General features: G+C 52.0%; 1 protein-coding gene across 3 annotated transcripts in view; it reads left to right on the plus strand.

The window, feature by feature from the left end:
• SSBP3 (single stranded DNA binding protein 3) overlaps positions 1-22,606 on the plus strand; it is a 54,525-nt gene that overhangs the window by 30,714 nt on the left and 1,205 nt on the right. Inside the window, exons 5-17 of one of the 3 annotated variants that reach the window (XM_082313392.1) lie at positions 5,465-5,554; positions 13,537-13,617; positions 14,368-14,427; positions 16,522-16,588; positions 16,696-16,772; positions 19,716-19,780; positions 19,888-19,936; positions 20,260-20,295; positions 20,510-20,564; positions 21,076-21,146; positions 21,684-21,762; positions 22,011-22,039; positions 22,224-22,325. In XM_082313392.1, the coding sequence (XP_082169518.1) occupies positions 5,465-5,554; positions 13,537-13,617; positions 14,368-14,427; positions 16,522-16,588; positions 16,696-16,772; positions 19,716-19,780; positions 19,888-19,936; positions 20,260-20,295; positions 20,510-20,564; positions 21,076-21,146; positions 21,684-21,762; positions 22,011-22,039; positions 22,224-22,325 (861 nt within the window). The remainder of the gene's footprint in view (positions 1-5,464; positions 5,555-13,536; positions 13,618-14,367; positions 14,428-16,521; positions 16,589-16,695; positions 16,773-19,715; positions 19,781-19,887; positions 19,937-20,259; positions 20,296-20,509; positions 20,565-21,075; positions 21,147-21,683; positions 21,763-22,010; positions 22,040-22,223; positions 22,326-22,606) is intronic. The other 2 variants (XM_082313393.1, XM_082313394.1) reach the window with 2 other exon arrangements.

Below are 22,606 nucleotides of genomic sequence, written 5' to 3' on the forward strand. Positions count from 1 at the left end.
TTATTTTCGTGCACGTTGATGCAACACAGATGCTGGCACCAACCCGTGGAGGGGACTGATGCAGGAGAGCATCTGAGGGCTCGGTCCAGAGGAAGCCATCGGCGTGCCGTCCTCCCCGGCGTTAATCGGGTTACTGCGAGGTGTGGGAGGGTTCTATTATTAAATTTAAAACCTGGCTATGTAAGATGAAGGCAGCTTTAATGAGATGAAAAGGCTTAACTGGAGTCCAATTAAATTCCATATTACCTGTTTACGCAGCCTGCTTAAGTCCTTACCTGCACACTGATTTCTTCCTTACGCTCCAAAGCCTGTGCTCTAGGTAAAAAAATAAAATCAAAGGAGACTGATAGATAGATACCAGATCACCAATGTGTCCTGAGCATCTCCACATGCTCGTACTGGAGGCAGCTGCCCTCGAGTGCCTTGTGCTGCTCCTGCTGTGGCTGCGAGGTGTGAGATGCAGCCAAAATCCGCCGGTTCGCTCTTCTGGAGAGGAGAGCGAGGGCAAAAACATCTTGAGCCAAAAAAGCAAATGTCTGGCCATCCTTAGTTTGGTTTTAGGTCTGTGCCATGAAGATGTTTTTGCTCTCCCCATCTCACTGCTGGGTTGACGGAGGCTGGGGCTGGCAGAGCGGCCAGTGCTGGTGATGCTTCCCGCGAAGGGAGCATCGTCTGCTGCCTGCCAGCGCCTTGCACCACTGTTTGGAGATTAGTTTTATTAAAAAAAAAAAGCGTTTGGTGAAAGCTAGCCACGGGATGCTGGGGCAAGCTGCGCAGCTGCTTGCGCGACCTGAAGCTGCTCACCCGGAGCATGCGGTGGGGACACCAGCTCGCGTTTAACGGCAGAGTAAATACCGCCGATGGGAACCTGTTTTTCATAGTTAATAGAAACCATCACTTGTGTTGGTGAAGCGTGGCAGGTTTGGGCGGCTGGCAAGCTGAGGCTTGGCTGATGCCCTGCCACCCTGCAGGGTATCGTCTCGCCGTGACGCTGGGGGCCTTGCAGGATGGGGTGCATCAGTTTGCAGTGCCTTAGCCCACCTTTGAGATGCTCTTGGAGGCGGCTCAGGCTTGTCCAGCAGTGGGGAAGAGGAGGAAGAATCCCGTTGCAGCATCCCAAGGGCTGCCATGTGGACAGCACATCCAGAAAGTTCCCCAGCTTCCCAAACCTCCCTGTTGGAGCTGCCTTATATTGCCAGGGGTACCCTGGGGCTGGGGGCTGGGAGCAGCGGCGTGCTGTCGCTGGCAGCGATTTCAGTCCCCCAGCTCTGCGCTGGCTGCTCCGGTTTTTAAACTCAGCCTCCGAAACCCTCTCGGCCTCGGTGGTGCCTCACAGCTCCTCTCGGGTCGAGTCTGCCGCAGGGCGGGGGGCAGGAAACGGCTCGCCGCACCCTGCTCTCAGCAAACCTTCACGCCTAGCAAAGACCTAAACTCTGTATTAAAGAAAGTAAATAAATAAAAGCACCGGTCCGCAGCTCCTCCCAGGGCTGTGGGACGAGTGGAGGTGAGTTGTGTTCCTGGCTCAGCCGGCCTGGGAATGCAAATTCGGGTGACACCAAAATGCTGGCGGGGCAGCTCAGGATGCTCGGGCTGCTCCAGGGGCTGGGGAGCTGCTCGGTGCAGCCGCACCGGTGCCTCTTCCCTGCCGCTCTTAAACGCGATTAATACAGTGGAATAACCTGGTTTCTTCCTAAGGATTAGGTTAAGAAAACAAGACAGTTTTAATAGCCGTTTTACATCCTACATAGATTTTAGCTGAAAAACCTAACTGGTTTGGCAGCGCAGCCAAACGGCACGTCTTTTTCTTTTTTTCCCCTGTTTTTCCCCCATAACCTGATGCCAGCGGTCCTGCACGAGCAGGCTCCTACTGATAATTCAAGTGCCCAGCTCCTGGCTGTGCTGTTTTGTCCGATTTCCATTGCCTCCTGACCTCCATCCTTCTTTATTTGCAAAGCTATACTCGCAGGCAGCAGTAATAAATCAATTAATGACTCTGATGAATCGTTTAATGGCTGACAAAATAACACTACAGTCAACAGCTTGGATCTCTACAGCAGTACCAGAAGACGCTGGTTGACTCAGGGTGGGGAGACGAAACAGAGACTGTTAGCTCAATTAGTGCAATTAGTGTGCGATTTAAAGGCTTAGACGGCATCTGCTGGCGTACCGAGCTGGTGTGTTAACTGAGAGCTTCGGTTTGGAAGCGAAACACGGCGATCCAGATTGTCGTCGCTCCGCTCGCTTCCACCAAAAAAGGGGAAAAATCCAACGTATGTGGGGAAAAAAAAAATACATATATATGTGTGTGTGTGTGTGTGTGTGTGTGTGTGTATATATGCATGCTCCAGGAACTGCATTTTGTTTCCAGCATGGAGCAAATTTACCATCTAATAAAAGGCAAACGAGCCGACATGCTGGCTGTGCTGGAGATGTCCTTGCTCATCTCCAGCAGCGGTCCCCAGCATGCTTCGGTGGAAGGAAATTTGGGGCGTCACGTGCCAATGGGGACCTTCGTGTGGCTCGACGTGCTTTTGGTTTAGCACCAGCTTGGACACGGTGGCACAGCGGGCTTCATGCTTCTGCACCGTGCTGGCGCTGCCCATCTCCTGCCTGCCTCTTGGGCATCTCTGCCTTGCCCATGCCTGCACCAGGGAGGCTTGGAGACGCTTAGATATTTGCCCAGTGAAAGGGGCTTGGCAGGCAAACTCCAGCCGAAATCTCCAGAGTCCCTAAAAAGAGTTTCTTAACCAAAATGGTGAAATTAAGCTGGGTGGGGGAAGCTGGGAGGGCAAAAATTCCTGGTTTTCTGGAAATTGGTGCTGGAAAGCCCTTGGGGTTTGGGTGCTCACCCTGAGGGTTTGAGAAATTTGTTCCCACTGTCTTTTTTCCCCCTTTTTCTTCCTTTTCTGGCACATCCCCAGGGTTTTGCAGAGCTGCTCCAGCTGCGGCTGCGCTCCCATCGCTTCAGCAGGGCTAAAGGTGCCTCCATGTTTACCTTAGCGGCGGTGATGGGGAGGGGAATAAAAAAAGAAATAAAATGTCACTTCGCAGCCTTGTAAATCATTCATCAAGGGCTGACCAATTTGGCTCCCATCCTACAATATGCTCAGGGCACTTGTGGGTTTTTAATTACTGAGTTCTGCCAAACACCACATGTGTGAGGAACTTTAAATCCCCGTTTATGCCACGAAGGCATAGGTGAGGTTTTGGGGTGTTTAGCACGGAAAAATACTCTGTGGTTTTGTCGAAAAATGGGCATTTTGCTTCAAGATTTTCTTTGGCTGCTTTGCCCTCCTCCCTCGACTCCCTGTTGCAGAGGGAGGGAGGAGGGCAGTGTACTTTACCCCTGGATCCCCAGATACGTGTCCATCCTCACTCCCCACCGCTTCGGGATCCATTTTGCTTTGGGAGATTCCCCCAGTGAAGGATTATGGTGTGTTGGAAATCTCTTGAAACCATAAAATATCACCTTGGCAGCTTTATTGCAGTGCTCGCCGCCTTGGGAGAGAAGCGTTTTGCGTGATAGAGGGTTTAATAAAGGAAATTCCAAATGGGCTCGCTGCAGTTTGGGGCTCGGTCTTATATATTTTTGCATTAAGAACCGTCATCTGCTTTGCAGAGAAACTGCAATATGTTCATGGCCTTGGATTAAGATTTGGTTTTACTTTTATAGCTGACCCACTTGGGGGGATGGAGGGAGGGGGAGAACTGGGTTCACTCCCTCTCCCGTCTATTTTTGCTGCCGTCTGATGTATAAAAAGAGCCTGGAATGGGCAGGCTTATTTTTCCTGCCAGGACTTTTTTTTTATTAACTGTAAAAACACTCAGATCTGGCCTTTGCTGTCGATGTGGGTAAGGCTGCTTGGGATGCCTCGTTCAGGGGAACAAGGGGAGCATGGCATGGGCCGTGCCTAGGGGTGCAGGACCTCACAGCCGCAGGCGTACCCTGGTTGTTTTAGGAAGGGGGTCTCTTTTTGGGGTATCAGCTTGCGCTGTCATCTCTGGCGCTTGCAGCTCTGAGATGCTGGGGTGGGAAAAGGAACCACTGGACTGGTGTGGTCCTGGCCTTCATCCTGCACGCCGGCTCCTGACGGAGAGCGTGATGGAGGGGGCACAAGGGATGGCCCCTGGGAAGGCACAAGGCAGTGGTTAGCATGATGCTCTCCTGCCTCTGCAAGGCTTTCAGATTCACAATAATGAGATTCCCAACCCGACATTGGGGTCCCACCTTGGCAAGCCTTAGTCCTTAATAATAATAATCCTTAATTTTCGGGGCTGCCCAAGGCCTGACACCCCGGCTTCCCCCCTCTGCTCACGTCTTGTGCTTGTTGCTGCATCGAATGCAGCCGGGGGCCGGGGCTGGTTCGGCTGCTGCTGGGATGCAGGGTTTGGTGGGGTCAGGGTGCTCCAGGCTTTGGGGTAAAACCAAGCCTGAGCAGGCTCACACATACTCCATCTGCCTTTGGGGTTGCCTTGGTGGAAAATTTTTCCACCGTTTTTTTTTTGTGGTGGATGATTTTCCTTGGCCCTGCCACGTGGTTTTAGGTGGGTAAGTCCATCATAAAAATTTGTGGAGGGAGTAGTTCAGTGATTCAAACCCAATTAATATCACTGAGGCTCCCTTGTAACTGCCCCAGGAATGGGGGCTCATTTGGTGGTGGGTAAACGAGTGCACTTCCAACAGCACAGGTGCTGCTCCTAACCCAGCAGGGACATGTTGCTGGCAGTTGTCTTTAGGGAAAGATCTTTTACTTACCATTTTCCTTCTGGGTAGGAGCCTCCCATCACACTGGTGCTTTCCCAGCACTGCCAATTCCACAGCACAGTAAGAAAGTAAATACAAACAGAGATGCTGAGCAGGAGCGAGCGGGGTGTCTAGGTACCCCGTGTCCGCCCCCATTCCTCCTTTTCAGGGCTGGAGCCGCCCAGGTGGCTTGTCCTGGGGAGATGCGAGCGGGAGTGACACGCACAGATTGGGTGCAATGAATTTGGAAATTCATAATAAAACCTTGGTGTGCTGGTGAGGTCAGGGAAGCATCTTTTTTGGAGGACAGAACGAAACTGGTGGGTGCACAGGGGGAGGTGGGGTAAGAAAAGCATTTAAAAAGCCTCAAAACGGCTTCTGCCTCAAAGTGACGCATTGGATGAGACTCCTTGGTGGATTAACGAGACTAAATGCCTGGGTAAATGAATAAATAAGCCCCAGAATTATCCCCAGTTTTTGTGCGGCCATCTTCTTTGTGGGTGAATTGCAGAGGCCGGTACCCCTCTGGCTCTGAGCATCCTCTGCTTGTTCCCCTGTAGGAGAAAGATGCTCAGGGCATGGGGAGCAATGCTCGGGGCTCTGGAGGTAACTCACTAATTGACTCAATGTGGTGTGGCAGGGGAGGCGGCTTTTTTAATGTATTTTTTTCTTAACTCCAACTCAAACCCACCGTGTTTGTCATGGTTTTGTTCCCCACAGAGCGCAGCTGCCGCCCCGAGTCCCGTGCTTGGAAACATTCCCCCGAACGACGGGATGCCCGGGGGCCCCATCCCGCCCGGTTTCTTCCAGGTAGGCTGCCAGTCCTCCCGATGCTCGCCTCCACACCGCGCACGTGTTTGCTTACGCTCTGGTTGTTAGCGCTGTCGTGCCTGTGTTTTTTTTCCAAGGGGATGCTAGGGAAGCAGCATGCCCGTGTAGCTGACCTGTCTAGGAATAACTTGTGTTCTGCTGTCCTTCCACGTTTGCTTTCTATTTTTTTGTGGCCTTAAAGCAAATTTCTTTCTTGCTCGAAGAGGTTACTGGGTATTTACAACCAATGTTTTTTTCCAAAGCTGCTTGGTTTGTATTTGGGTTGGAATTGTATTTGTTCTCCCGTCCTAACAGACGTGCATAATTGAAAACACTCTGGATTTTGATTCCTGAAACTTTCCCCCCCCCCTCTGGTTAACCGCTTGATTTTTTCCAAATGCAATCACTGAAAGCATTAACAAACGCTGGCTGCGGCTGCAGGCAGGAGCCAGCTCCAGCCAAGTCTCTGAATGCCGTGGAGGCACCTTGTAAGCAAATACCTAGCAAAGTCCCCAAAGTCCCCTTGCTCCTTCCTTCTCCTGCGCCGAGCTGTGACTGAGGAGGGGGCAACGTATGTTTGCAGTGACGCTGATGGAAAGGATCTCGACAAGCACGCAGAAAAGGAGTTTTCAAAACTTGAACCATGGGGTTTTTTTGGATTTCTCTGGAATCTCTTTGCACGCCATGAACCACACTGGTTTGCAGCAGCATAAGCTCTCGGTGCATTAAAATCTTCCTTCCTGAGGAAGAAACACTTGTTCGTGTAACAAATGGGATAAGAGTTGAAAGGAATATTTGTTTTGGCATGCTGTTTTTTTTTATCTGGGCTTGTGATTTGTATATGGGAGAACTTCTTGGGCAGTAGACAGGCAGACTTGATAAGGCGCTTGTGATTTATTGTGGTGATATCTGAGCCCGATATCGCCGTTTGCGTGTGTATGGGAAGGGGGAAGGAGGGTCCCGTCTTTTTTTTTTAGAGAGATCCCATTTCCTGAACATGCTTCTGACAAAGTAAGAATATCCGATATTGATCGGGAACCCTAAAACAGGCGAATCTTGTAGCAGCGCTCAGCGGCACGGGGTGAAGCCAACAGCAGAGATGCTATCTCGCAGGTCATAGCTGCTGCCAGCAATTCGAGTGCCAAGCTGCTGCTTCCAACAAATGTGTCTCCAAAAGTCCTGATCTCGCCCCGCGGCGGAGCTGACTGTCCTTTGGGGCTCCTGCTTCATGCAGAGCTACAAGGGCTGTAAAACTGGCACGAAGCTAGGGCAAGGCTTCAAGAGTATGGGTTGGCTTTCCCTGAGAGGGGAAGGTGAGGAAGAGGAGTCGCATCTCCCCAGATGTGCTGTGCATGCTCCTGTCTCGACTCTTCCCGTTGACAGCCTCCAAGCTGTCCCCCCTGCTTTCCTTTCTGCCCTCTTGTAGCATTTTTGCACCGAGGGTCCGATTCATGAGCAAACAACCCATCCTAGCTCCCTGCCTCTCGTGTGGCTGGACCAGGAGCTGCTGGGGAAGGGGGACTCAAAAGCAGCCCTGCTTTCTTAGGACCTTTGGAGGGGGGTCCTGAAAAGCCAGTAGAAGTAATGGCACCGGTGCAGCTGTTGTGTGCGGGGATGCTGCCCGTCCCCGGAGCTGCCGAAGGGAAGAGAGGACGGGTGCCGATGCATATGGCTCACATGTGACATCTCAAGAGCCTGCCTTTCCTGAAAGCCCTCCAACATCTGGTTTCTCCTCCCAGCCCTGGGGATGCAGAGGAGAAGAAAAATCCCACCTTTTAACACAGTCTGAACATCGCCTGCATGAAAGCCCGTCTGATTTATTGCGGGTGCTGGAGCTCGTTCCAGCTTTGGGAGGTGCTGGAGATCAGCCCTTGCAGAGGTGGGCTCGTGGCTCAGCAGCGAGCTGGTCACAGCTTGGAGGTAATTTCGTATCTCTGTAGGAAATCAAAGTGCTGAACTTAAGAGGGCAAAACCAAAAAGGTCACAGGAGATGCAAAGGACTTCTCCCTGACCCTTGGTATGCCAGCCGTGGGAGTGGGGGAGGTTCCTGGTGGTACCACCCCAGCCAGTGCCTCCCCTGTGCCAGGAGACTGGAGGATGGAGAGGGCTTGGTTTCGGCGTCTTGCTCTTCTGCACCGTACTGCAGGCACCAGGGACCTCCAGGGATATTCCTGAGGATAGTAGGCATGGGGTTTTGAGAGGTTTTAGAGGGACTGATCCTGTCCTGGCATGGTGGAGCATCACGCCGGGAGCTGAGAAGGGAGTCACCAGCAAATCTCAGGTTGCAGAAACCCCATGCTGCCGCCCTGGGGGTTCATGAACCCCTCCAGCCCTGCACATTTGGATGTGTGCCGCTGTTTGGCAAAGGGAAAAAATGATACGGACCATTCCTGGGAGCTAGTGGCCCAAAACCCCACGGGAGCGAGCTTGGAGAAGTGACACGCTGGGAAGGGGAGAAGAGAGGAGGAGCCCAGGCTGCAGTGCCCGTTCGCAGCCGCCGTCTTACAGGGAGAGCCCTTCCCTGTGCTGGGGCTCAGCAGTGACCTTCGGGCTGCAGGCCAAAGGGAATGCAGCCTGCAGAATCTCCCAAAACCTTCCCAAAACAATGGGAAAGGAGAGGCCCTGGGCACACTTGGGTTGCCGGGGCATTGCGTGGTGCCAGACGGTGGCACAGCGTTGGGCTGCGCTCTGGACAAAACGTGGCCGGGTTGATTGCCAGCGTGGGTAGATGCTTTTATTTAAATCTCTCTCTTTGTCCCTTTGAGATGAGCAAACAAACCCTCTGCTCATCCTCGTAAAGGTCATCGGAGGCGTTCCTGCTTTTGTTTTGAAAGCTGGATTGATGCCGGGGTGCAGATCCCTCAAAGGAGGGACAGGGGGGTGCCAGGGAAATGTAGAAAGGAAAATCAAAAATTGAAAGCAATTAATGCTACACCTTCCTACCACTAAATAAACGGGGGGGGGGGACGACACCCAGTCAGCAGCCCCCCACTGCGGCTGTGCCTCATCTCCCCAGTGCAGACTCCCCACACCGCCCCGTACCCCGCACGCTGATGAAATGGAAAGTTGACCATAAATCAATGTCGGCGGCTGCGTTAGCTATGCATCAGCAGCTCGGCGCCGAGATGCACCAAAACAAAGCGCTGGCTGCTCAGTGTTCCCACACTGCCCCCTAATGCAGAGAGACCTCGGGAGCCGGGTAGGACGGGGGGGCTCTGGAGCCCGGGGGGCTCCCCCTGACACCCCCTGCCCTCCCCGCCTCTCCTCCTTGCATCCTGGAGTGCATCTCTTTGGGTAAGGTCACCCACGGGAATGAAGATGGTAAAGCCAGGAGCAATAGGAAGGGTCCACGTTGTCCTGCTCCCTCCTTGGATGCCACCATTTTCCCCCTGCTCAGCTGTCCTGACATCTCAGTGGGATTTGCCACCGCTCCACAGATGCCACCAGCTGTGGTCAGCCAGCTCCAGCAAGGTGGCACAAGAGCCGTAAAACCAGACTGCCCTTCCCGAAATCCCGGGGCAGAGCTCCATGTCAGCCTTGCACCAGGCAGGGTTTGAAGGAAGGTGGCTTATGAGCTGGAGGAAAGGAAAAGCAAGCATCAGAGAAAGTTTTTTTTCTGGAAGTTTAGTAGGATGCCCGAGGCTTTTGTACCGAGCGTCTGGAGCATATGGTGGGATTTGCAGTCAACTTTCTCTCGGGTGCTCCAGCCAGATGGAGGTGACTGTTCTTGGCTCCAGCTGACATGGGTTTGTTTCCTGAAGAGCTTGTGTTTAACATATTCCTTAAAACCAGGCTTCTGCAGTTGGGAGCCCCAGCTGCAGGCGAGGCAGAGCTCCTGCCCACGGCTGCCTTCCGCCGTCTGCGGAGGAACTTGGCCTGCCTTGCCTTGCCTTGCCTTGCCTTGCCTTGCCTTGCCCTGCCTTGCCCTGCCTTGCCTTGCCTTGCCTTGCCTTGCCCTGCCTTGCCTTGCCTTGCCTTGCCTTGCCTTGCCTTGCCTTGCCCTCTCTCGGGAAGGTGTGGTTGAGTCCTCACCCGGCACCGTGTGGTGGAAGGTGGCCGTGGTCCTCCTCTCCGAGGGCACCTGGAGCATCTCTCCTAAAGGTTCCTTCAGGGATATCTTTTTTTTTTCTTTGTTGACAACTTGCAAAACTTCTCTCTCCTTCAGTAGGAATAAAGTTTCTAACCAATAAACCCAGGCACATCTTTAATTAATATCCATCTAATATATTTTAGTATTTTCTAATGTCAAAACCGTTAGGCAGGGGCAGGTATTTTAAAACACAAGATGCCTTCCTATTGCTAACTCTAAGTTGTCGGTATCTCGTGGCAGTGATGCTTTGCCTTCTCGTACCATCCTGCATTGTGCTGCCACCCCCAGAGGTGCTTGAAAATGTTTTTAAATAGAAAAACTCCCCCATTAGCTGAAAGTATGTAGCCCATAAAACACGATCCATTTGTGGTGAATTACGCTGGAAACATAAATTGACACACGCAGAGCTACGATCGCTCGTGCCATTTTCCATCTTTAATATTTTACAAGAAGTTTGAGGAGTCAAGCTTGTGAAAGACAGAGTGGAAATAACCTGATCGCCTGGAAACTCCCCTTGGAAAGCAGCGGCAGCAGCAAACTTCAGTCTTCTGACCAGCCAGGTTGGGCTTTTAAAGTCCCCATAATGTAGAGGGGGGAAAAAACGAAGCAGAGAGGAGGTTGGGGCAGCAAGAGCTGTTGGAAACAGTTTCTTCTAACACCATTTTAGCTGTTTGGGGTTGGTTGTTGGGGTTTTTTTGAGGCAGCTACAGAAAGGTGAAGAGTAACCCCCCCATGCAAGGCATCCAGTTTGGAAAAAAAAAAGAAAAAAAAAAAAAAAGAAAAAAATGAGAACTCGAGAGATGATGGGGTTTCTTTGGTTGGGGAGAGTGCTGGTCATGAGATGAAAGTGAATTAACTGCAGAGTAGGCCCGGCTCACCCAGCACAGTGTGTCGGATGGAGCTCTGCTGAGGGTGTGCAGCGCTCGGGCATCTGGGATCTGGAGGGAGGTGGTGCGGAGGAAGCAGGACCGTGTGTGCATTCAGCCTCCTCTTGTAACAGCACTAGTTAATAACTGCTAAATACACATTTTTTAAGAAAAAAGGGTTGTTCTGTTGGTTGGAGCCCACATGTCATCTCTGCAAAACACTTGTCTCAACCGCCGTGATCCATTGGGATCATCTGCCGCCTCCTCTGCAGCGAGGGAAACCCGTGCGAAAAAGCAACCGATCCAGCAGGCGTTCCCGGCTGAATGCAGGTCCCGGCCCTGAAACATCTGCAAATATTTACGGAGATAACAATATCCAGAGGGTCTGCGTTTCTGACAGAGCAGCGCGGCCGTGCCGCAGGGGCGCAGGAGGGGGCTGCGGCGGTTGCAGCCCAGAGCGAGCATTTCGGATGCTGCTGCTCATTGCTGTCGTGAAAAACAAAAAAAAGAATGAAGAAGAAAAGAAAAAAGCCCATTTCGTCTCCTCTCTGCCTGCTGAGACGTTTGCACGAGCTGGGCATCTGCAGTCATGTTATCCAGAAGTCTCTGCTGGGAGCAGTTCCACATGGGATAATGCGACAGCGAGGATGATGCTCGCTGGCCAGCAAAGCACGGCACCAAGCCTGGAGCATCCCGAGGAGCAGCCTTGGGGCAGCGGGGCACGACCGCACTCCGGAGGATGTGTTTCAGCAGCACAAACAACTGATGCTCTCCGGATCCGATTGCTGCAGGGGATTTTTCTCCAGTGAAAATGCTGCCGTGTCTTTTATAGATGCGTTTTCTACAATAACCAAACACTGCTTGCTCCGAAGACTTTAAATGCAGCCCCAAAGCCTCACCTCTGGGCCCAGCCGGGGTGCATGTAGGTGGCTATGTCCCCCATGCATTCGATACACCCTCACATGCCAGGGGATACGAGAGGCAGGATGTCAGGGGTTTAATCAGGGGTTTAATAACTTCAGGATGGGGTCTGCATGCCTGTCCAGTCAGTACCTGGATAACAACGACCTCTTCCTTGCAGCCCAGCAAGGCAGGCGTTGTGGAGGACCTGTTGACTCTTGCATTGATGGGACTTGAGGGTTGGCCTCTGCAAGTCCTGGTTTCAGGTTTCACTTGGTTTCATCACTCGTTCACCTTTGCCAATCTTCCCTACCCCAAATCCTGCAGCTGTGATGTGTAGGAAGGGCTTTGGTGGTGGCCAGACCTCGTTCAGGGATGCTGTCCTCCATGAACTTGGTGGTGGGAGGTGGCTGCTGCCCCCAGTGTGGTTTGCATTCACGCAGACAGAGTTAGCCACCTCAGAAGCAAAAATAAGTCAAGTTTCATGCATGGAGATGACTTCCGCTAAAGGTGGTTGATGCCACAGTTGGACCACAGAGGTTTGTCTTCTTCACTGTGGTGGGACATGGATGGAGAATGCAGTTGTGTGGGCACCGGGAGGGTTGTCCTGAGGTGCTGTGACCTCTTCCAGCCAAGGTTTGCGAGGCAGGAGGGGCAGGGGCTGGTTGCCTTTGGCTCCTGGAGAATAAATGGTGGTGTAAATGGTGGGACTTCATTTCCCTGGGTGCAGCGGCTGGAGCGGGGAGGCTGGCAGGAGGCTGTTGGTTTAAATCTGCTTGGCTCCATCTCGCCGCTGAACCGTTCAAATAAAAAAAAAAAAAAAGAGGGAAAAAAACCCACCCTCTTACTTTATTTACATTGCACTCAAGTTTCCACTGTACAAAAGATTTGCAGGTGCAAATATGTCCTGCCTTCATTAACTTCCCCTCCCTTTTTAATTTATGTGATTTCAATTTTCCTTCCCTGTACTGTTAATTAGGGGACCCTCTAATCAGTACCATTATCACAGTGGTATTCATGTTTAGGAAAGCTGCTAAACAAATGCTTGCAAAATTGCTAAATGGCTAATTAATGTCTGTTAATTAAGAAAATTGCTCATGGTAACAAACCATGCCATTGCTGGCAGCAGCTAGAAGGCGAACACTTGTTGAAATTAGTAACGAGGCAGGTAGAGAACATCTGCTCCGGCGCCGGTCCTGGAGCCTGCCGTCGCTTCCCATCACCTACTGACAAAGCTCGTTTGCTTTCGCTACCAATTACACCTCCTTTGACTCAAAAAATACTTTTTTTTTTTTTCCTTACGTTAACACACACCGGTATATTCTTGCACTGAGCTCGCGGTTTTTCCAGGCAAATTTTCATTTTGTGCTTTTAAGGGAAATTTTAAAGAAAAAAAGTGGGCGTTCAAGCCCAAAATGTCAGCGGCTGCTGCATTGCAGCCTTAAACCTGCACCGACTAATCTCTCCTTTTTTCCCCTAGACATCCTTTCTTTGCTCGCAAGCCATTTTACTCGCATCCTTAGGGAATCCACCTCGAGGAAGGATGTTGCATCCGTACAGTCTGGCGATGCAGCCCTGGTTGTGCCGGCCAAACGCTGCCCAGGCGCGAGCTGGGACGTGCTCCTCGTCCTCTGCGCTCGCTCCAGCACCTCCAGTGAACCACGGTCAAAAAAAAAAAACCCGGAGGTGTTTCCAACCTTTGGGATAAGAGAGGAAAAAATGATATTTTTTTTTTTGTTTGGGGGTGTTTTTTGTATTTCCCCCAACCTCTCTGGTCCTCTCCTGCATATTTTTTCTTCCTCGTTGCACGCCCTTGCAAAGTGTTTCCCTGTGTGTTTATCATTGCAGACTTGGTTGAACTACTGGACCGTTTACTGTCAATGTGGCTGCTGTATTTTGACAGATGTTCTGATTTTTAATATTTTTTTTTTGCATATATCATTATTCATTGTTCAGCTACAAATGAGTAGAAACTCAAATTAAAAAGAGGAAAAAAAGAAAAAAAAAATTAAAAATGGGAGAACTGACTCCCTGACAAAACAGGTCCACCCGTCAATCCTTTTTTTAGCTCTTTCTGCGCTTTCATGTGCTAATCTATAACCTCCTTCTACTGTCTGACCTCACAGGGACCGCCTGGGTCACAGCCCTCGCCACACGCACAGCCTCCACCCCACAATCCTAACAGCATGATGGGACCCCACAGTCAGGTAAAGACACTAGCGATGGGTAGGGCTGTGAACCGGGACGTGCGCTCGATTTGCCTTTTTTTTTTCCCCTCTATAAGCATGCTGGGCCAGCGGGTACCCGCTCCCCCGGGGAGCATCCCCCCGGGCACCCCCAGCTCCGAAGCGAAGTATTGGTTTTTTCCCATTTTTTTTTTTTCTTTTTCTTTTTTTGGATGTGCAGTTGTCAATGGACTGAGAAATCAATTGTGGGTATCAGACCGTTTTACCTTCCCAAGGTAGCCTGAGAAATTTAACTTGATGTGGGTTTTTAAGCTTCTGTTAGTAGCAGCAGTTGTAAAAAAAAGTAACTAAGTCTTTCTTCTTTTTTTTCAGTACTTAGCATTGGGGTTTTTTTTGTGTGTGCGTGTCTGTATGTGCTTATTTGCCACTTTTTTTTTTTAATATATCTCTATATATTTAAACTTGAACAGTATCTAACACTCAGGGTTTCCCATGCACTAATTTTAACAGCCTCACCTAGTATTGCCGATGTCAAACGCTCTCAAACAATAAATCTACAGACAAAATGTTTAAAAAATGGACTCCGGACACCTTTTTTTTATTTTTCTTTTGAAACTTAACTTTTTTAAAAAGGATGTCTCCAGAAAAAAAAAAAAAAAAAAAAAAAAAAAACAAACAACCAAAAACAGTGTGTACAGTCTAACCGGCGTGCGTGGGGAGCGTGCTGCCTCCCTGCAGCTTGGCCCTGACCTCCCTTTTGTGTCCCCGCAGCCGTTCATGTCGCCGCGCTACGCCGGAGGTCCCCGGCCCCCCATCAGGATGGGCAACCAGGTACTGCGCTCCCGGGCCCCATGCCGGCGGGTTTCCTGGGGATGGCTTTTATTTGGGGAGGGGGACAAAGGCCAGGTGTCCTGCAGACGCTCCTTGGGTTTGGATGGGAGGCATCACCTCCCTTGGGCATCCTCTTGTTTTCTTGATGCTGGAGCATCAAGTGTCACATAACCATTTTATTTTAATTTTTTTTGAGGTTTGGGCGTATCCAGGGTGTGAACAGTGGTGGGGCATGTGCCACTTTTTATTTGTGGTGTTTTCAGCATGGCCGTGCCGTGCCGCAGGCTCGCTGCCCAGCTGGATTTTCCCTGCAATCGCAGAAAATTAAAGTGATGGAGATAATCCTGCTGCTAGGTTGACCGAGCGCTTAGATCAGCGGCGGGGTCAAGCGGGGCAGGTCACTGCTGAATTTTTGGGGTTGGGTTTATCCTCTTATCCCAGCTTAAACAAGGGCAGTTTGTTTCTGGCCTTAGGGACGGAGGCTTCCACCCCACGCGTTGCCTGAACGCATGGCCTTTGGTGGAGGAATTCATCTCGTTCCCAACAATGATGTGCAGATCCATAGGGTAATGACTGAACCAGAGGTCACTTGTCATTAAAGGGAAATTAAAGGAAACCTGTAATTCCTTTGAGTAGCAAAGGTGACTTGTGCACAAATTGTCTTGGGAGCTTGTTTTTTGGCTAACAACATTATATTTATATAGCTCTTATTAGCAGAAAGAGCAGAATAGTCAGGAAATAGGATGTAGCAGCTTGCTTCGTGTTTGTGCTTGCTGGATTTGAGACTTGAAGCACTGGAACTTGCAAAACGATGGTGAGACAGCTGAGATGTAGCTGAGAAAAACTCAAGGGGGACTGATGTGGGACCCCCAAGCCCAGCTGGGCTGGAAGAGCCTCCCACCCAGGGCACTGGTGGCTGGTTTAGCAAGGTATTAATCAACGGCACCTTCTCATGGGGCAGTTTTAACGGGCCCCTGTCCTCCTGTGGTCCCCAGGCTGGTCGCGAGCACCGCTAGAGGTAAGCATGGTGAGCTGGGGCAGGCAGGAGAGGCAGGGGACCCGTTTGGGGTGGCTGCTCTTGCTGCGGGGTCGAGCATCCAGGAGTGGGTAAAGTTAATTAGAAAGATGTAATTTTTTTCCTCCAAACACCCCATATGAAACACAGGTTTGTACTTACCCAGAGCTTGGCAAGCTTATGGTCACTTCCAGAGGGACAAGAGGAATAAATAGGCAGGCAGGAAGGTCAGGCAACAGAAGTGTAAATATCCATCACTACAACGCCCCTGGTTTATCTTTCTCCTGCTGCCAGCTTCCAAGCTGCAAAAAAATTGGAACTGGGCAGATTCTGCCTCGGCGTGGCTGTGCACACCCGGTGCCTACGCTGTGCTCCAGCAGTGGGATCTGTCTGTGTCGGTATTCAAATAAAAGGCAGCGCTGTAGCAAAACTGTTTACAGTTTGCTTCCCCCAGGCAGATGGTATCTGCGTTTTTCTCCCCCTTTATCTGTTCGGAGCAGCCTTTGAACTTTAAATAGCCGCGTTGCCTGAGCAGAGCTGGGTTTGGGGAGGGGGAGCATCCACCTTCCCCTCCTGCCTGTGTGGGGACAGGTCTGAATGCTGGTCTGCTACAAACGGAGCATCTCCCCATCGGCAGCCAGTGAAGCACTGCAACCTGCGTGGTTTGGTCCTGGCGCTGTGTCAGTACTGGGGAGCCACGCTGCCCATCTCCTTCCCCTGCCGGCTTTGATGCCTCTGCCTCATGCAGCCCAGACATTCCCCCACTCCCGTAAAATACGGCAGCCTGACAGCACGCAGGCTGCTGGGAGAGGAGGAAACGCTGGTGCCTTGTTTGGTTTTTAGACAGTGTTTGCGAAAGGAAAGGGGAGGCAAACACCCAGAGGCTGTAAGAAGATGCCCGGGATGCGGCATGCAGCGGGATGCAGGATGCTTGGGCAGCCGCAGGTTGTGCTGTGGCAGGAGGGGCGGTGCACACCGAGGAGCCCCCTGAAAGCCTAAAGCCTCAACCCAAATCTATCTCTGTCGGCTGCATTTTAGCAATTATTTTTTTTTTAATCTTCTTCCCCTTTTTTTCACAGCCCCCGGGTGCCGTTCCCGGTACACAGCCGTTGCTGCCCAATTCAATGGATCCCACACGACAGCAAGGTAAACCCAGCAGAGGAGGGTTGAATGTTAATGTTTCTCATTAGCTGTTAATTTGGGACCTGAAGTGGCTGCTGTGCCATGTAACACCCCTACTTTCCTCCCAACAGGGCACCCTAACATGGGCGGCCCCATGCAACGGATGAATCCTCCGCGAGGGATGGGCCCCATGGGTCCCGGTCCGCAGGTAAGCCCAGTGCCAAAAAGCATCTTACAGCTCGGCAAACGCCACGCACCATCGAAACAACCTCCTGGGGCTCAAAGGGCTGGGAGTTCCCCCCCCACACCCTGTCCCCCCATTAGTGTTAATGTGTTTTACATTAGTCTTGCATCTGGAAATCCCTCCTTTTAACATGAGTGAGGGCTTCAGAGCTCATTAAGGGTATTGCAACCTCCCTCCTGCCCTTCCGTCAAAGGGGATGGCACTTAGTGCCGCGCCGGAGCAGCCTTTGAGTGCATTACACTGCCTGCCTGGGAAATAGTTATGACCCTAACAGCAGGAAAGGGAAAGGAGGCTTGCATTGAAAATAAATAAATAAAAATAAATGGCAAAGATCCCTTTAGCAGGGGAATAAGGCTTTCCTCTGCGAGGTTCCCCTCCGGCTGCCCTTCCTGCTGCCTGCTTGAGCTTCTATTTCAGGAAAGGGGAGTAAACTCTTGAAATTAAGCAGATCTGGGTTAATATATGCTGTCTTTCCGTTGATTCACTTTACGGAGTGGCTTGTTGTTGACTCACTCCTGTTTGTTCCTTCTACGAGACTTCAAAACCAGATTACCATATTTTGGTTGGAGGTTTATCCTCTCTGCATCGTCGCCTACGTCGAGCTTGTAGCGCGAGGATCAGAGTCTGTCAAGAGACGAGCGGGTGCGCTGGAGTTTTGTTTTGTTTTTCCCCTGGAGACTGTTGAGATAAGCAAATATTGTGTAAAGAGGGAGTTGTGTCATCTCTTTTTTACACCAGCCTGAGGATGCTGCTCAGGGATGCCCGGCCGTCCCCACAGGCACCCAGATCCATGCTATGGCAGGGGATAAAAAACCTGCACGAGCAGCGTTTCACAGACAGGCCCTCCAATAGCAAAGCCAGGGATGCTTTGAGTGCTGCTGCTCTGCTTAAAATCCTCCTTTCCTGGAGGACTGCACCCACAAAAAATGGCATTTGTTAGCACGGCCTGCGCCAAGGAGAGCGGTGGCGGTTTGCCTGGGGGAGGCTGCTCGCTTCCCACTTGCAAAGCTCGCCGCGAAACTTGGAAGCCGCAAGCGCGCGTTCAGCGCCGCGTGGGATGGCGGCAGCTCTGGGAGCCGGCAGGAGTTGTGAAATGTTCAGAGCTTTATTTTTGACTGTGCCGTTCCCTGTGTACGTACATTAGGGAGAGGCTTTTTAAAAAGCAGCCTTCCCCCGGGGAAGTGCTGGGCTTCCCAATCTGGCACCCACGGGGCGCTGCCTCCCCGCAGCCATCCAGGAACGAGCGCAGGCAACCACCAAAAATATCGAACCAAGCCCAGCAGCCCTTCACGCCTTGTGTGCCCAGGACTTTTTTTTTTCTTTAAGCTTTGCATCAGGACTTTCCCAAATACTCCTTAAATTACTCCAAAGGGCTGCAGAGCATCCAGCCAGGACATCCCGGCATCCTGACAACAGCTACTTATTACGCACCAGTGATGAATCATCCCTTGCAGCCGATCACCGCTGCCTTTTTCCCTTTAGTAGTCGCAGTTTTAGCTCTGCAGAAGCCGGGATTAGGTTTGCTGGTGCCTCTGTGAAGAGGGTCTGTAGCAAACTGGGTTTCAGCGGTGTCTTGCCAGAGCTTGCCAAAGCCCGCCATCCAGGTTGCTCGGCACAGCTGTGTTCCCTCCCCACCCTCCCTGAGCATCTTTCAGATGGCTTCGTTTTCCAGCCTTTCAGCTCCAATTAAAAATGCTGAGCTTTTTTTTTTTTTTTTTTTTTAAACAAGGGGTTTAATGCTGCTATTCAGTGTAAATGGCTGGAATTTCCATCAATTAAGGACTTGCCAGTAATTTGTTTGGGGAAAACCCTTTTCTGCCTCTTCAAAACAAACTTTGGCAATGCCCTCAGCAGAGTACTGTGCTCCGGTGCATCCATAAATCCAGGGAAAAATCAACAGCACTGAAGTATTGCACTTAAAATCCAGCTTGGAGCACTCCGAGGAGCTGCGAAATAGGAAGCGGCCAGCCATCCCCCCTTCTGCCCTAGCAATTTTTTCTCTAAATGGCAGAAATACAGCCCAAAAAGATGCATTGCAGGGAGAAAGTAGGAGGGGAGAAGTGGCAACGCGACCTAAATCCGGCTGCACGTCACCCGGAGGGCACAGGGAGCAAAGCGCAGACCAAATGGAGCGCGGCATTCAGGGGATTCCTCTTCCTTCGCTGCCTTGGGCTTGGCTTTGTACTAGAGCTGGTTTTAGGAGATGAGGGACACAGATCTGAGGCTCCCAGTCCCAGCTGGAGGCTAAGCCGGGGTGGAATAAGCCAGGAGAGGAGTCCCGAGGGGCTGCCTGCCCTCGCCTGCTCTCTGTGGCTGCAGACCCGCTCCGGGGGATGTAGCAGAGAGCTGGGAAGCAACGGGAAAACAAGTCTGGCTTGGTTTTCCCTACTCCAGCTGTCATCCTGGGAGCAGGGGATGCTCCATCTCGGGGGGAGCTCATGTAGCCTTTTCCCATCCTTACGCTGCAGCAATAACCTTCCAAGCGATGTCAACTTTTCTCTTTCTGCCCCTGTTTTCTCCTGCATAAAAAGACAAACCCAAAAGGCTGTTGTTGGTGCCTGGGGGCTGTGGGCAGATTTGTCTCCCAGAGGTGGGAGGGGGCTGTTTTCCGTCCACCAGCGTGACATCAGAGACCCGGGGCGGGGGGGTGGGGGGTGGAGGGTGCTGGTGTAAGACTTTGGGGCTCAGCCTCGCTCCCTTCCATATTCAGCTGCCTGGTTTTTTTATAAACAAACACAATTGCTAATTGCCTCTACATTCATCATCATCTAATTTTTTTTTTAAAGCTCATTTTTGCAAACTAACCCTCTTGGTTTTTTGTTTGTGTGTTGGGGTTTTTTTCCCTTCTCTTGTCTTCTCTGGTTTCCCTTCCCGTTACAGTAGACTGACCCTTGGTTATCATTGCAGAACTACGGCAGCGGCATGAGACCTCCACCCAACTCCCTAGGTCCCGGCATGCCTGGAATTAACATGTAAGGCAAACCCCGCACCGGGCATGTTTGGCCGCTGACTTGGGCTTTGTGGGACCATACTGATAAAAACACAATATTTTTTTTTCCCTGTTTAATTTTGACCCCAGGGGGCCGGGTGCCGGCAGACCGTGGCCGAACCCCAGCAGTGCTAATTCAGTGAGTATCCTGCAGTCCTTGAAGGAGGAGTGGGGCTGTTTGGGGACCATCTTGCAAATGAGGCCAGTTCCCTGTTAGCTGAATCCTGCTAACGAGAGGGGGTTCCCCAGCCTCTTGTTTAGGCGCTGCATCTAAAGCCTAAGCCCTGCTCCTGTGCTGCTCTGCTGCGGCAGGGTGCAGCTGTGGGGGCTGCTGGGCCCTGGGACCCCCATCCTGGCCGGGCTGGAGAGGCAGCGGGGGCTCTCAGCTGTGCCCTGCTGGGGTCCAGCCCGTGGGAGCCCTCATGCACCCCACAGCTGAACCTGGCTCTCTTCTCTCTATAGATCCCATACTCTTCTTCATCGCCTGGTACATACGTGGTGAGTCCTCCTGCTCCATCTCTCCATGCTGTTGTCAGGGTCCAGAGACATTATGGCTTGGGGAGCTCATGCGGTTTGGGGGGGAATTGGAGCCTTTGGGGTGGCCGGGCTGTGTTGGGGGGTGCAAGGTCCAGCTGGGGGAGGCGTTTCAAAACATGGAGAGGTGGGTGATGCTCGCGTTTGCACAGCTGAGCCCCGATTTGTCTCTCCGCAGGGTCCGCCCGGCGGCGGCGGTCCTCCAGGGACACCCATCATGCCCAGTCCCGCAGGTAGGAGTCCCCCAAGATCCCCCTCTCAGGGGCCAGCCCTCCCGGGCTCCTGCCCCTTCTCCTGTCAGGAGACCCCCATCCCTGGGGCTGCACCGCCGAGCACGGGCAACCCCTGCCCAACCGGCAATAACCGATGTATGTAGCTTTTGCCTTTCCGGGGAGCGAGCGGCATGGGCCACTTGGCTTCAGGATGGCATTTGGGGATGTTCCTATATCCCCCTACAGATTTGGATGCTGTGGGGCTCGGGGAGGTGGGGAGGTGAGGAGTGCTACACGGCGAGGAATTACCTCCCCACGCTTCCCAGCCAGGAGTTGAATTATTTTTCACAGTTGAATTTCTGTGATTAAAAACTTTGTGGATCTTCATTAAATACAAATTAGCCAGAAAATGGTGGTACTTAGAGGGAATTTTAGGTGATAAAATACAAAAGAATGAGTTCAAGTGGCATGAGTTTGTTTTAATTAAGAAATGAATTAATCACCCGACTTATTGGGCTTCACTGTTCCACAGATTCAACAAATTCAAGTGACAACATCTACACAATGATTAATCCAGTACCGCCCGCAGGCAGTCGATCGAATGTAAGTCTGCTTTCTAATAATTTACATATCAGATACCATAACAAATCATAATTAACTTCATCAGTTCAGAGTAAAGCAGTTTAATTGATTTCAGCCATTTGTTACAAAACAGAAATAAAACAAACCATCAAAAAGCGATTAACTCTTCGGTGACTTTGTTAATTTTTTATGCTTATTAAGAGAGCGGCGGTCCTGCTGCTCCGGCCAAGGTGGTGGCAGCTGTGTGCCTGGTGAGATGCTGTGTTTTGCGGGATACGGGCAGACTTAAATCTTGTTAAATGCTGGTTGGAGGGAGCCCTCTGCACTGCCACGGGTCTGGGTCTGCCCACACCCGTCCGGCCAAATGTTATAGGTGAACCCACAGGACCATGAGCCCCCAATGTGCCCCGCAGCCTCAGGGGTGGATGTGTCCCTCCTCTCTCCCCTCTCCGGAGGGGTGGCTAGGGAGGGGATGGTCCCCAGGAACCTCCGGGGCCATGGCAGACGTGCAGGGTGGTTTTGTGGCTGATTTTGGTTTTGTGGCTTTTTCTTCCACAGTTCCCGATGGGCCCTGGCTCTGACGGCCCCATGGGCGGCATGGGCGGCATGGAGCCCCATCACATGAATGGATCGTTAGGTGAGCACCCGCGCGGGGGGCTGCGGCTCGGGGAGCCCCACCGTGCCTTCGCTCCCCGGGTATGCTGGCAGAGCATCCTAGTGCCTGCTCCCGTCCCGGGGTCAGCCCCCAGTTTGGACCACTGCTCGAAGCAGAGCCTTTGGCTGGAAATCAGAAGGAGGGTCTTGGGGGGAGCAGGGCAAGGAGGCGCGGGGGCCACCGCTGCATGCTCAATAAGGCTGTTCCTCTTTTGTGTCCCCCCTGCGCAGGGTCAGGAGACATAGATGGACTTCCAAAAGTAAGTGAGTTGCAGAGCGGGTGTGTGGGCCCCCCTTTGCTCGGCACTGGGGTGCCGCTGTGACCCCAGTGGATGGGGACATGTCAGGGGGGCGTTACTGGGGCAGCTTGAACTGCATCCTGCCCCCATGGCATTTCGGGGGGCACAGGGACCTGCTCATCACCTCCCCCCTCATCTCCTGCAGAATTCTCCAAACAACATAAGTGGCATTAGCAATCCCCCGGGCACTCCAAGAGATGACGGGGAGCTGGGAGGCAACTTTCTCCATTCCTTCCAAAATGACAATGTGAGTGAGTGCCCCCCTGGGGACGGGGGGACGTTCCCTGGGGCGTCCCCGCACAGGGGCGGGTGGGCTTGGCGGTGGGTGCCTTTTGGACCTGGGCTGTGATGTGTGTGAGCTGCTCCAGGACAGAAAGTGGGGAGGAAGAAATATTCTGTGGGTGCAAGCTTGGGTCCTCGATGGGACGGGGTTGTACCGAGGGAGGGGAGAGGATCCCACGGGATGGAGAGGAGCCGGCGCGGCTGCAGGCAGCTGTGCTGACCTTACTGATTCAAGGCGCTGTGCAT

The sequence above is a fragment of the Platalea leucorodia genome (genome assembly GCF_965183815.1).
Source record: "Platalea leucorodia genome assembly, chromosome: 5".
Classification (NCBI taxonomy): domain Eukaryota; kingdom Metazoa; phylum Chordata; class Aves; order Pelecaniformes; family Threskiornithidae; genus Platalea; species Platalea leucorodia.